This window comes from Condylura cristata, unplaced genomic scaffold, assembly GCF_000260355.1.
Source record: "Condylura cristata isolate star-nosed mole 26May11 unplaced genomic scaffold, ConCri1.0 scaffold00038, whole genome shotgun sequence".
Taxonomy (NCBI): domain Eukaryota; kingdom Metazoa; phylum Chordata; class Mammalia; order Eulipotyphla; family Talpidae; genus Condylura; species Condylura cristata.
The window spans coordinates 1869914-1881999 of record NW_004567139.1 but is presented as its reverse complement, the minus strand read 5'-3'; the positions used below and the strand labels follow the sequence as shown (position 1 = coordinate 1881999).

The 12086-nt window shown below is 47.7% G+C and overlaps 1 protein-coding gene across 3 annotated transcripts in view; it reads left to right on the top strand.

The window, feature by feature from the left end:
• PITPNC1 (phosphatidylinositol transfer protein, cytoplasmic 1) overlaps positions 1 to 12086 on the top strand; it is a 239540-nt gene that overhangs the window by 148336 nt on the left and 79118 nt on the right. For all 3 annotated transcript variants that reach the window (XM_012733098.1, XM_004693447.2, XM_012733100.1), the window contains exon 5: positions 6364 to 6435. In XM_012733098.1, the coding sequence (XP_012588552.1) occupies positions 6364 to 6435 (72 nt within the window). The remainder of the gene's footprint in view (positions 1 to 6363; positions 6436 to 12086) is intronic.

Here is a 12086-nt window from a genome sequence, read left to right as displayed (position 1 = left end):
GAAACTAACAGGGATTTAGGTATTTGCCCATAGTCACACGCAACATGATTAAAAGAAGACAGGGTTTGCACTAAGGTCTGTTTCACTCCAGACCAGTATTCTTTCTGCTGAACCTCTGCCTCCCAGTGGGCAGGTGTCTGCAGCCACATCTGGACACCTGTGCATGGCACCAGTAGCATCAGTCACTAGTGGAGCCATCCTGGTAGTAAGCGGTCCCCGCCCGCCAGCAGGCAGCATCACGGTGGAGCTGCTAATTCAGAAAGAGCACAAATGCTCCATTTCCCTGCACAGATCAAACCTCAAGGCCAAAGAGCCAAACTGCTTATCTGGAAGGGACACAGTGGTGGGTTCTGGCGGTTGAGGGCTGTGTTGGTCGTCCATTGCTGTATAATAAACTTGCCATAAATTCAGCAACTTAAAAGTACAATCTTCCAGGCCTCCCTGGTGTCAGAGCTATCATCACCAAGGCCTGAGTTCCATCCCCGGCCAGGGAGCTGACCCACATGGCGCAGCAGACCTCCCCTGTCTCTCCTGCTGCTCCCCTCAGTGTATTTCAGCACACCTAGCTGTTCTGCTCCCCTCTGTCTCTGGTGAATCCTCTCACCCCCCACACCTCTGGCCTGTACCCCAGTCCTTCTATGCAAAAAAACAAACAAAACAAGTATAAACTTCCTATCTCAGATTGCTATACGGCAGATTAGCTGAGTCCTAGCTCAGAGTGTCTCACCAGGGTGACATGTAGCTGTCAGCTAGGGCTCCAGTGGCATCTGAGACTCAGGGTCCTCTCTAAGCTCACTTGGTCCTTGGCAGTTTTCAGTTCCTTAAGGTTGTAGGACTGATCGTTTTCTAGCCATGTAGCTCTCTTACCACTTAGCACCTCACTTCTTCAAAGCCAGCAAAAGGGGCCTCTGTATCTTCCGCAAGGCAGTGATGTAGCATCTAGTATAGATGATATGTAATATATAGATGACAGGAGATAATACCACATAATCTGACCGCCTTGCTCATCAAATCAGAAGAACTGCTATCCATCCTGTTTAACATCTTGCTCACAATGAAGGGGAGATGTTACACAGCAGGTGTGGACCAGGCCTGAAAGTCTGGGAGATGATCTTAGAATCCTGTCTACCGTAGGCATTTCCTCTTTTCTTTTGTGTTCCCAAATAACTGTGCCATCAGGACCACAAGATCTTGTTTGTCCCTTAGACCTCTTCTACTTGTAGCCAGTGGCTAACGTTTCTCACCTCTTTCTTCTCACAGCACTTTTCGGTTCGGTTATTTTGGTCATGTTTTCCCTGCTCCCACACCCCTGAAGTTCCCTCGGTGATCTGGAACTCCTTTCACCCAAGGGAATGTGTCAGAATCTTAAGTGGCTACTGCATATTTTGAGAAAGTCCAGGATTGGAAAGTGGGGTGCTCACTTCTCCCCCTGGATAGAGCTGAGAAGGGCTACTAGGCTAGATGGTAGATTCCCAGCTGGAGCAAAGCCCTGACGCACAGAAAGCAGCTCTGAGCAAAGTTAAGCCTGCAGAGATGCTTTTATACAGCATAAGGAGGGCAACGGCTTAGGGCCTTCCTTGGAGCAGCAGGGCGTCAGGGAGGGGGTCCCCTTGTTGGGGTGGTGTCGGGGCTTACCCTGTGGTAGGGGAGTCAGACACACAGACAGCTCGTGGCGGTAATGGAACGTAGGTTAAGTGCTGTGACAAAAGTCCGGTCTGAGCCCTCCCCGTTGGCACAGCAGGTTGGAGCGCTGCGCTGTGAAGCTAAGCCAAGCTGTGGCCACTTCAGTGCAAGTTTGATCCCCGCCCGGGAGGTGACCCACAGGGCACAGCAGACCTCTCCTGGCCCGCCCGCTGCTCCCCACAGCAGTGTACTTTGTTGATCTGCCTGTTCTGTTCCCCGCTCTGTCTCTGGTGAAGCCTTTCGCTGCCCCTGCACTTCTGGCCTGTACCCCAGTTCTGTATAAATAAAATATTTTTTAAAAATCAGCTAAACTTCAAAAAAAAATCCAGTCTACTTGCACACTGTAACCATTCTGAAGTCATATTTGAGTCGGGTTGGGTCAAGATTTAGGAGGGGAACTTAAGACGGAGAGAAATAGGGCAAACTATAACCAAGCCACGACAGACAGACATGTACCAGGGACTGGGTGTATCTTCTGTGACTGACGTGTGGCCTGAACCCAGAGCAAAGGCAGAAAGAACTTGAGAGCGAGACGTAGACAATTCCAGCCTTCCCGTTAAGGAGGGGAGCTGAAGCCAGTGGGATATGGGGGTTCTTTGGATGTGACTGAGTGAATGTAATGGGTTGAATAGTGTCCCTTGGTGTTCATTTCGACTGGCATCTCAGAATGACCCTATTTGGAAACAGGGTCTCTGAGTCCAGTCAGTAGGGCCTCATGGTAAAGTCATTCTAGAGGATGACCAGGATGACGCTAAGTCCAGTAACCGGTAACTTTCATGAAAAGAAGGCACAGCCAGGTGATGTGAAGCAAGGCAGAGATTGGAGTTAGGTGGCCACAAGCCAGGGAACATGCGGAACCATCAGACGCTGGCAGAGGCCAAGAAGCATCCTTTTCCAGAGTCTTCGAGGGGGCGGCGTGATTTACCAACACCTTGATTTTAGATTACAGCCTCCAGAGTCGGGAGAGGATAATTCCCTGTTGGTTTAAGCCACTTGTTTGTGGTAATTTGTCCGGACAGCCCTCGGAAACCCTATAGTGCAGAAGAACATTTGAGCTCAGCATGAACCCTGTTAGTCTGGGGTATCTGTAGGCCTCAAGGGTGGGGGGAGGGGGTGGGGAGGCCACTGGGGAGCGGACCTGTGGGAGAGCAGTGGGGGGTGAAAGATGTCACTTTGTGAGGTGTCCCTACAAAATCCTTAGGGAAAAGTCAGGAGCAGAAGAGACCCCAGGGCAGAGAGTTTGAGCCAGAAAGTAGAGTGGAAGCCAGTCCTTCCACCATGGGAGGGGCCGCACACATAGAAGGTGTGAGAGAGGGAAGACAAGGCTGGGAAGGAAGGGCGAGGAGGGGGGAGTTGCCCCTGTGGGACAGTGGAGAGGTTTCCACAGGGTGTGACGAGGAAGCAATCCCAATTGGAAAATTGTTTGATAATCAGTCGTTTCCACACTCTTGTGCTGGTTGAGAAGAGGTGGGCGGTGGAACAGTAGAGACAGCCAGCATTGACTACTCCCCTAATAGAGCATGATTGTGAAGACAGAGAAATGATATTGATTGCAAGATGAAGGAAGAAATACGAGGGAACTTGATGCTGATTTATTTCTTCAGAATAAGATACTTTTCATTCTATTTTGGAACTGCGGGAAGGAAATAGGGAGAGGATGCAAATAACCAGTGAATCAGGTTTCCAGAGAAAAGATTTACAAATATTTTTACTGTGCACCTACTATGTGTCAAGTAAAAACCAACCAGGTTTTTACTTGAATGAGCTTCATGATCTTCTCAACACTCCTGCAGAATAAGGATTGTCCCTGTTCTTTAGAAGTGAATGCTGAGGTTGGGAATAGTGAAGTCATTTTCCCGAGTTCCATCCATCTCAGATATGAGCCCCGGTCTGTTGACTCGTAAGTCACAGTTCTTTTCATCATCGTATTTTCCATTGCCATGAAGAAGGCAATATCCTTTTCTGATTCACAGAAAATAAGCAGCACAGAGAAATAAGCAGATTTGCCATGGCGGGAAAGGAAGTTGAAGGTGTTTCTCCGACAACCTGTGTCCTTATTAAGCTGTGAATCCAAGTTATCAGCTGCAAAGGAGAAAGAGTGAAGCCAGGCGCTGGGTCTTAGAAGGGGAGAGACTGAGGGTCATCTCCATGGTTGCAATATAATAGGAGGCCAGTCAGGGACGAATGGAGCTTGCTTGACAGTTAGGCTGCCCTGGGGTTGGTGGACTGGATTTCCAGGGAAAGTTCTAATCTGCATCTTAGAGTCAGTAGTTTATGGACATCTAATTAGAGAGGTTTTATTGACAGCTGAGAAAACAGTAACAGATCCTTCCGATTAAACTTGAGATACCACCCAGGCTAGGGCCCCAAGACCCACCAGGAGCTATCCCACAGATTAGCAGGCCCAACTGTTGCTGAAGAGGAAAAGGCTGATCAGCATGGAGTTGACACTCTGCTTCAAGTCCTCCCTCCACCTTGCTGAAGCCAGGTGTGCTCCCAGCCATGCTGCCATTCTGATCTGAAAATCACCCAAGTCTTTAACTCAAAAATAACATCTGCTGATTTGCATGAGAGTTTCACACTTCCTAATTGGGTTTAATGCCCAAATGCTGAAATTCACTTGTTTGAACCATAGTTAAGTGGCTCAGAGTTTTGGGTGATAACCAAAACTTCTTGCAGGCTCCCGTTTTGATGCTCCCAGACCCAGCTCCCTACACTGGGTGGCTGTTTCTCGCTGCCTGGTACCGTGCACTCGTTGAATGGACCCTCCTGTGACTGTGGGTCAAAAAGGACAAATCAACTCACTTGAACGCTTGTTATTTCTAAAGGGTCTCAGGGCGCATCCCCAAGGTCGCTGGTCCATCGAGAGCTCTGCCATGGGACCTGAGACCTCCAGGGTTTCAAGTCACATGGAACTGCCCCTCCTTGGAACTCCCTGGCACTGGGTGTGAGGGCAGCAGTTATGGAGTGAGAGGTTGGAGGGGAGACAGCAAAGAAGGTGTTAATGAATAATCACAGAGCCTCATTCTCCATAAAGGCAATTACAGGGATTGATTGTTTCCGTGTTTCCTTAGTCACGGTTCAGCTTGCCTGTTTCACTCGGATTAAGACAGATGAATGCCACACACAGAGGCATGTGATGCCAGGAGAATTACCGATGGTACACCCTGGGCCTCTCCCTGCTTGTACAGGTGCCCTGGGGGTCTCACTCAGCTGGGCCAAAGGGGGTCACAGTTGCTTTGGGGGTGAAGCCCATGGTGGGTATTTTGGACTTTGGAATTTTAGATAGTGCGCTCTTTCCTACCATTCGTGAGGTGACTTCGCAGCTCCGCCTGCACAAGCAGCCCCTGGAAGACCTGGTAAACACAGCTGCCTGGGCCCCACCCCCAGAGCTTCCCACCCAGCCATGGCTGGACCTCAAAATTTGCATTTCTAACAAGTTGTAGGCTGCTGTTGATACCCTAGGTTCAGAGACCCCACTTTGAGACCCACAGGGGTGAAGATTAAGAGCGTGGACACTGAGACCGAGCTACGAGGTTTTCAATCCTACTTCTACTACTCTCAAGCTGTGTGATCGTGAGCTGTTGAGTTACCGTCTCTGTGCCTATACAGAGATGCTCATAACAGTGCCTGTTTTATAGGATGGTGACTAGGGATAAACAAACGAGGATTTCGAAGGATGTAGACCAGTGTCTGCCACAGAGTATGTGTTCTGTTGACTCTTGGGACTGTGAACATATCTGCCTGTACCTCGTTTCTCCAATTCCCGCAGCCCCCATGAGTTTCTGGGCCATTTGACCCATTAGTCCTCAAGCCCTTTTCTGGTGGCGGTAATGCCCAGCTCTGTACCAGCAGGAGGGAGATTACATCAACCTCCATCAAAATCCTCTTCTTGAACTCCTTTAACCCTTAAAACCTACTGAATGCGTAGAAAATGACTCAGTTAAGCAGGACATTTGGGCTGCTCTGCATTTGGGGCTTCTCTCCCCCATCCAGGCAGAAAAGAGGGGCTGCCTCTCTCTCACGGTCAAGTTCAGCTCAGCTTCACGCTGATTGCTGTCATCTGTTGAGTGCTTCCTCCGTGCCTGGCATGGCATGTTTTATGCACATGATCTTATTTAATCATTGCTGGAGCTCAGAGAAATTAGATAACTTGCCCAAAGTCACATAGCTACCAAGGGACAAAGCCAAAATTAAAAGCCAGGTCTGTCTGACTTCATTAACGTGTGGTCTTAAAGTTTTACTATGCCGTTGCTATGAATGGAACATGAATATTTATGAGTGTGGATGTTTATATGCATATGTGAATATTTTATCAACATTAAGGCACGGTCCTCAGGTAGCCAGCTGTGGGCCCAACGTAAGCACCTTAAAACTAGGAGTGCCTCAGTTGCAGGAGTTTGCCTTCAGATAGCCTGTATTGGGGCTCCCAGAGCACCTCCCCCTGGAAACGTGCACTGAGGGGTCCTGCCTCCTGGCTGGTTATGCTCGGCACTCTGCCTTCTGGACGGAGCATGTGCATGTTACCCAGGGCGGCCTTCCATGCCTGAACTGGGATCTTAATACGTCTGCGCAGGCCAGGGCTTTGAACCCGTGGCCGGGAGGGCACCTGGAGGGTACTTTGAAGATGTGAAGAAAGGAAACTACGATGCTAATGAAACTTTACTATTTTGCTCATAGTGTTCCTTCCTGCCGAAATTCTCCATCCATATAGAAACCAAGTATGAGGACAATAAAGGAAGCAACGACAGGGTGAGTGTCCCCCCGCCGGCCGCGCCGAGCCCCTGGGCCAGTGGCGGGGCTCCGAAGGTCCGGCCTTTGGATTCCGAGATCCGTTTCCCTTGGATTTGTCCCTGGATTGATTTTGTTGTCCAGCTTCTTTGCCTGCTTCCCGCGGGCCCCTGTGCAGGAATCTATGTGACCCAAGTAACGGTCAGGCCGGCCGAGAGGCTGGTGTGGACCCTGGAATGCCTGCGTTGGCTTTCCCTGGGATTAAGCGCACGCCTTCCCGATGACTGTTCACCCCCAGGAGCCCCAGTCCAGTGGGTCTGTGTGTGGCACCCTAAGAGTACTTTCTGGACGGCAGTGACGTTCGCAGCTAGACCCATGAACACACACAGCCCACCGTAAAATCCAGTGTGCTTCTCCCGCAAGACATGCTGCCTCTTAAATTTCAAGCAGTTATTTCACTTACTGGTATCGCTTGTAAGCCATCTTCTGACCTGTTACCTCAGACTTCGCTTCTATCACAACATGTCCCACTTCTCTTTGGTAGTGAAGGCTGTCACCCACCACAAGCCTCACCCCAATACTGGATTCCTTCGAGATCCATTTAGGGAAAAACTTGGGGCTAGTCGCCTAAAGCTTCATCTGCGGATTCTTATTTTATTTGTATCTGTTGCATTTGTGGAGAAATAAAGATGGGGACTGTGCCCAAATGAAAGGGAGTGTTTCCTGCCGAGATGCATGCAGGAATTCATGTCCGAATTGCTTTTACTTATACAGTCTGAAATGTGGGGGGAGGTTATTATTTTTTAGTCTTATCAATCAAATTCCCTAACCTCCTTTTCCTCTCTGACGCTGTCCTTATGAATAGTTACAAACTGCTCTATTTGTAGGGGTGCAGAGACGATGCCCGGCCTCCCTGTGATCCCTAAAAGTCAGTAGGACCAGCGGCATCCATTTTAGCCTCTGTTCATTTGGGAGAGTCCAGCTGAGTCCAAAAAATGTACATAGGAATCATTTACTACTTTATATCCCCTTTTGGCAAGCTGAAGTTCCTGTTACTAATCTCTGAGCACTCGCCGAGCAATCTAGTGTCACTACTGTCCTAGGGCTCTATAACACCAGGCTCGCCACCCCAAAGCCCATGCATGCTCAGAGTCTGTGTCGGCTGTCTGTGCCTTGGGCCAGGCCTCCTGAGATGCAGGTCCGCCTTCAAGAGCAGCACCCACTCAGGCCTGACCCACCGTTGCTTCCTCCATGACCCGGGGCCTCTTGTATTCTCAGTTCTCTCCTTCTCCCCAACTTGCTGACTCTGAGATTCCCCAGGGACCGAGCTCCTTCTCTCTCTATCATGGCATCTAAGGTGCTCAAGTCTTGCTGCAGTACAGAGGCCCTGACCGTGGTTCTGCCCACAGAACCACAGGTTCTGCTTCGTGGCCACCAAGCAGACGAGCCACTTGATCGGGCCTCTTCTGTTTCAATTTGCCTTCCTCCAATTTACATATTCAGCAACAGCTGCTGGTCACCCAGCTGGTTCAGAGTTGGTCCCAGGGAGGCAGAAAAGGAAGACTTCATTGATTTTCATTCACATTTGTTAATGCTTCAAAATCAGGACATGAGAAATATATGTTTATGCAATAATACTTTAATGATTAAAACATAGCTTTGTCCAAGGGTTCAGAACTAGAGCCTAAGCAGATGGTGGCTTGTTCTCTTTCTGCCCAAGGATAAGTAAGGAGTTTTTGGTGGGAGGCAGAGTTGCTAAAGAAAGCGGCACTGTAGTGGATATTTCTTGACTCATGCTTTTCCAAATTATTTAATAAGCCTAGTTCATGTCTTTGCATTTTCTGAGCATATAGTCTTATCAGTCAGCTACCATTTTTCATGCGCTATCTACACCCTGTGTCTTCCTCTACCTGTCAAAAATTTAATAAAATTGATGACGATAAGAAGCAATAATTAAGTTGAAAGACACGAGTGATCATCATATTGATTAGTGATTGAACAGTGTATGTGTTGTGAGCCTTTTAGCAACTGCCATATAGGTACTATTTTTATAGACCCCAATATCTGGTGGGGGAAAAAAATAGTGGCGGTAACCAGATATAAACATCTCCTCTTCCTTGTTAAAATAAAACTGGTATATTTATGATTGCGAAAACCTGTAAACGTTGATTACATTAACCAGGACACAATGAGAAGTTGTCCTAAAATGAGGCCCATTTATTTCATGCACATACTGATGAGAATTATTTAGGCCTTAATTAGGACTGGGGAGGGTGGCACCATGCCAAGGAAGGTCCTGTTGTTTGTCCAAGGCCATAAATCTAGATCTGGGAGAGTCGGTGCTTAGCATTCACGGGCAGCTGCTGCCAGGTTACTGTCGTTCAGCGGGGTTAATGGGGGGCAGCTCTGCCTTCCCTTCTTCTAAGCAAAGCAGGCACCACTGTTGCTGGCAACCTTGGTGAACATTGGATTCACCTGAGAAGTCTAACAAGGGCTCTTGCCTGGGTCTCCCCCATCTGCCCCCCAGAATTCTGATTTAATTGGTTCTGGGTACAGGCTGGTCTAACCCCCCCCCCAACCCAACACACCTGAAGGCAAGAACACCAGCTAAATCTGATATGTTTTCTTTAGGGAACAGAGCATAGGGCATCCCCACCCTCAGTGAAGGGCTCAGCCAATGTTTCTCACACGTGGCTGCAGATTTAAGTCACCTGCGTCGTCCAGCCGACTCATGGATGCTACATCCCTGTGCCAAGTTTCTGGTTTTATTTGTCTGGGCTGGGCACTAGGCGTTGGGATTTGCAAAACGCCCCCGTAGGTAAATCTAAGGGACATCAAGGCAGAGAACTACAGATTTACAGGAAATATGAAAACACTATTTTAAACCAACTCAGGAAGTGGGGCTCTCCAAGTCCCTTCATACCCCTGGAACTAGAACAGCTCACAAAAAATATGTTTATCACCACAACCACCCACACAATAAAAGGGCCTTAGGGCTCCATATTGGTTCTAGTTAGCCACTGTTTCTCAGCAGTGACACGCCTTCTGATCGCATGGAAAGAATGTCCAGTTCAGTTCCTGGAAGCGTCAGACTCTATCCTTCACAAAGCTGTCCTTGGAGGTTGCTAAAAGAAGTATTTGGAATTTATTTCATTTCTACTTCAGCTGTGTAGTAATGAAAGAACACAAAGTTGTTCTTTGTGAAACAAGAAGATCAGGAGTGAAATCCCAGTTCTGTGACCCTAAGCAGCCTTGGTTTCTTTATCAAGAAAATAGAGTAAATACTGTTTGCACCCCTGTGTAGCGGATCCAGACTGGTTAAGTTCCCCAAAAGCATTTAATAAGCTGTAAAGGGCTATGCAAATATGGGGGTGTTGTTGCTGTTGCAGCCAGAACCTTGGGGTTAACTGTGTTAATGATGATTTTTTAATGAGACTCTCCTTTTGTCTGATTGTCAACAAGCCATTTTTTGTTCAACCAATTTGGAGTTCCTGCTATGTGCCAGGAATTCTGAGAGGCATGGAGGATACAAGAAGGCAGACCAGACCTCCACCAGTCAAGGCTTGGGGAAGGCTGATAATAAGCAAGTAAACAGGAAAGAATTTTAGCAGTAATAAGTGTTAAGAAGGCAGTTAAGAAATAGGATGAGAAGGGTCTGGTTGAAGCCTTGTGGTAAGGAAGTACCCCTCAGAAAAGGTCTCCTGTGAGACCTGAGGACAGGAAAGAGTCACCTGTTAGAGGAGTCATGAGGGCAAGGGAGCTGGAGTGAGCCAAGTCTGTCCCTCTCACCCCAAATTCATGTGTTGAAGCACCTCAGAATATCATTGTGTTTGGAGGTTGGGCCATTAGTGTGGACACTTATGTAGTCTGATTGGTGTCCTTAATAAAAGGGGACACTGGGGGCCCTCCCTGGTGGCGCAGCGGGTTGAAGCACAGCACTAACAAGCTAAAGCCACTTCCACATGAGTTCGATCCCTGCCTGCCCGGGAGGTGACCACATGGCGTGGCAGACCTCTCCTGACCCTCCCGCTGCTCCCCTCGGCAGTGTACTTAATCGATCTGCCTGTTCTGCTCCCCACTCTGTCCCTGGTGAAGCCTCTCACTGCCTTTGCACCTCTGGCCTGTACCCCAGTTCTGTATGCACAAATAAATAAATCTTGGAAAAAAATTAAAAAAGAGGACACGGGAACCCTCAAGGAGAGACTAGGGCTGTATAAGCACAGCGGGAAGACCTTGCAGAGACCGCCCTCTTCAGCAACAAATGAGGCCTCAGAAGAAATTCAGCTGACACCTTGATCTTGGACATCCAGCTTCCAGAACTGTGAAGAAATAAAATTCTGTCATGTAAGCTATAGTGTTTGGTTAGATACTGGATGGTCCGAGCTGTGGTGTTTTGTTATGCAGTTCTAGCAAAGACAAAGAAAGACCCCAGACAGAGACTGGTACATTCCAAAAACTGCCAGAAAACCAATGACCAGAGACCAATGAAGCCATGACAAAGAGTTTGAATCTTAGTGCAATGAATAAGTTATTTAAGGATTTTAAACAAAGGAACGACATGTTATTTAATAGGGTTTTGAAATCAACTTTTGGTGTGACTTAATCTTAAAATTACATAAAAGTTGCCAAGGTAGAACAGTCTCTCACACTTTTTATCAGCTTCCTCAAATGCTAACATCTCAAATAACCAGGGTATGTCAAAACTACAAAGATAAGATTTCTCCAGTTTTCCCTCTCATGTCCTTTTGCTGCCGAGACCCCAGGGTAGGATCTGTGTTTTCATTGTGTGCTTTGGCCTTTTTATGGAGAACAGTGGTACCAGCTTCCCTGGTAGCGAGAGGTCTCATTGGCAGGAGATTACAATAATTCAGGCCAGAGATGATGGTGGCTTGGACTAGAGACCTGGCAGCAGATAAAGAGGAGGGAGAGAGATATATTTGGAAGCTGGCTTTCTCTTACAGCTAATGCACACTTGGAGGAACAAAATAAAGATGGCATTAGGATGTCTAGCTTTGTCTGTTGTCCCTGAACGAGTGATTGTACTTTGAGCCTGGGTGGGTGGGTGAGCTGTAGTCATTGTGAGGAACAGTGAAGAAGAAGCAGGTTCTGAGGGAAAGTCAAGAACTTTATTAGCAGCAGCAATGTAAGGTATGGATGAGATTTCCAAGCAGAGAAGTCAAGTAAGAAGTTGGATAGAAGAATCTGGAGTTCAGAGAGAACTTTGGGTCATGACTCAGAAATGGAAATGGGAGAGCTTATCTAGGGAGAGGGTGACAGAAAAGAGAATGTTCTAGATGTTCCAGGATGGAACTCACCCTAACCCTGAGGGCCTTTCCTTAGCGTCAGGTCCAGCTTTTGATGACTGTTTTTTCTCTCTGGTTAGGATTCATTTTCAATCACTGAGTTGAGCTCAGTTTTAGGCAATTTGATTCTTGCATTTAGTTAACTAATAATCTCATTTAGTTAACTGCAGATGTCTACCTGAGAAATACCAATGTATCTTTCCTTCCCTTGGGTGTCCTCTTTGGTTGAGTTAAGCTTTGCCTAGGAAAGATGGCCAGAAAAATCTGTCGCTCCCCATCCCCCACCCTTGACAGCTGGCATTCAGTGAAAGTTACCAACTGACCTTGAAGTGGTTTTATCATCTAGGAAGAGCTCTATTTATTAAGGAT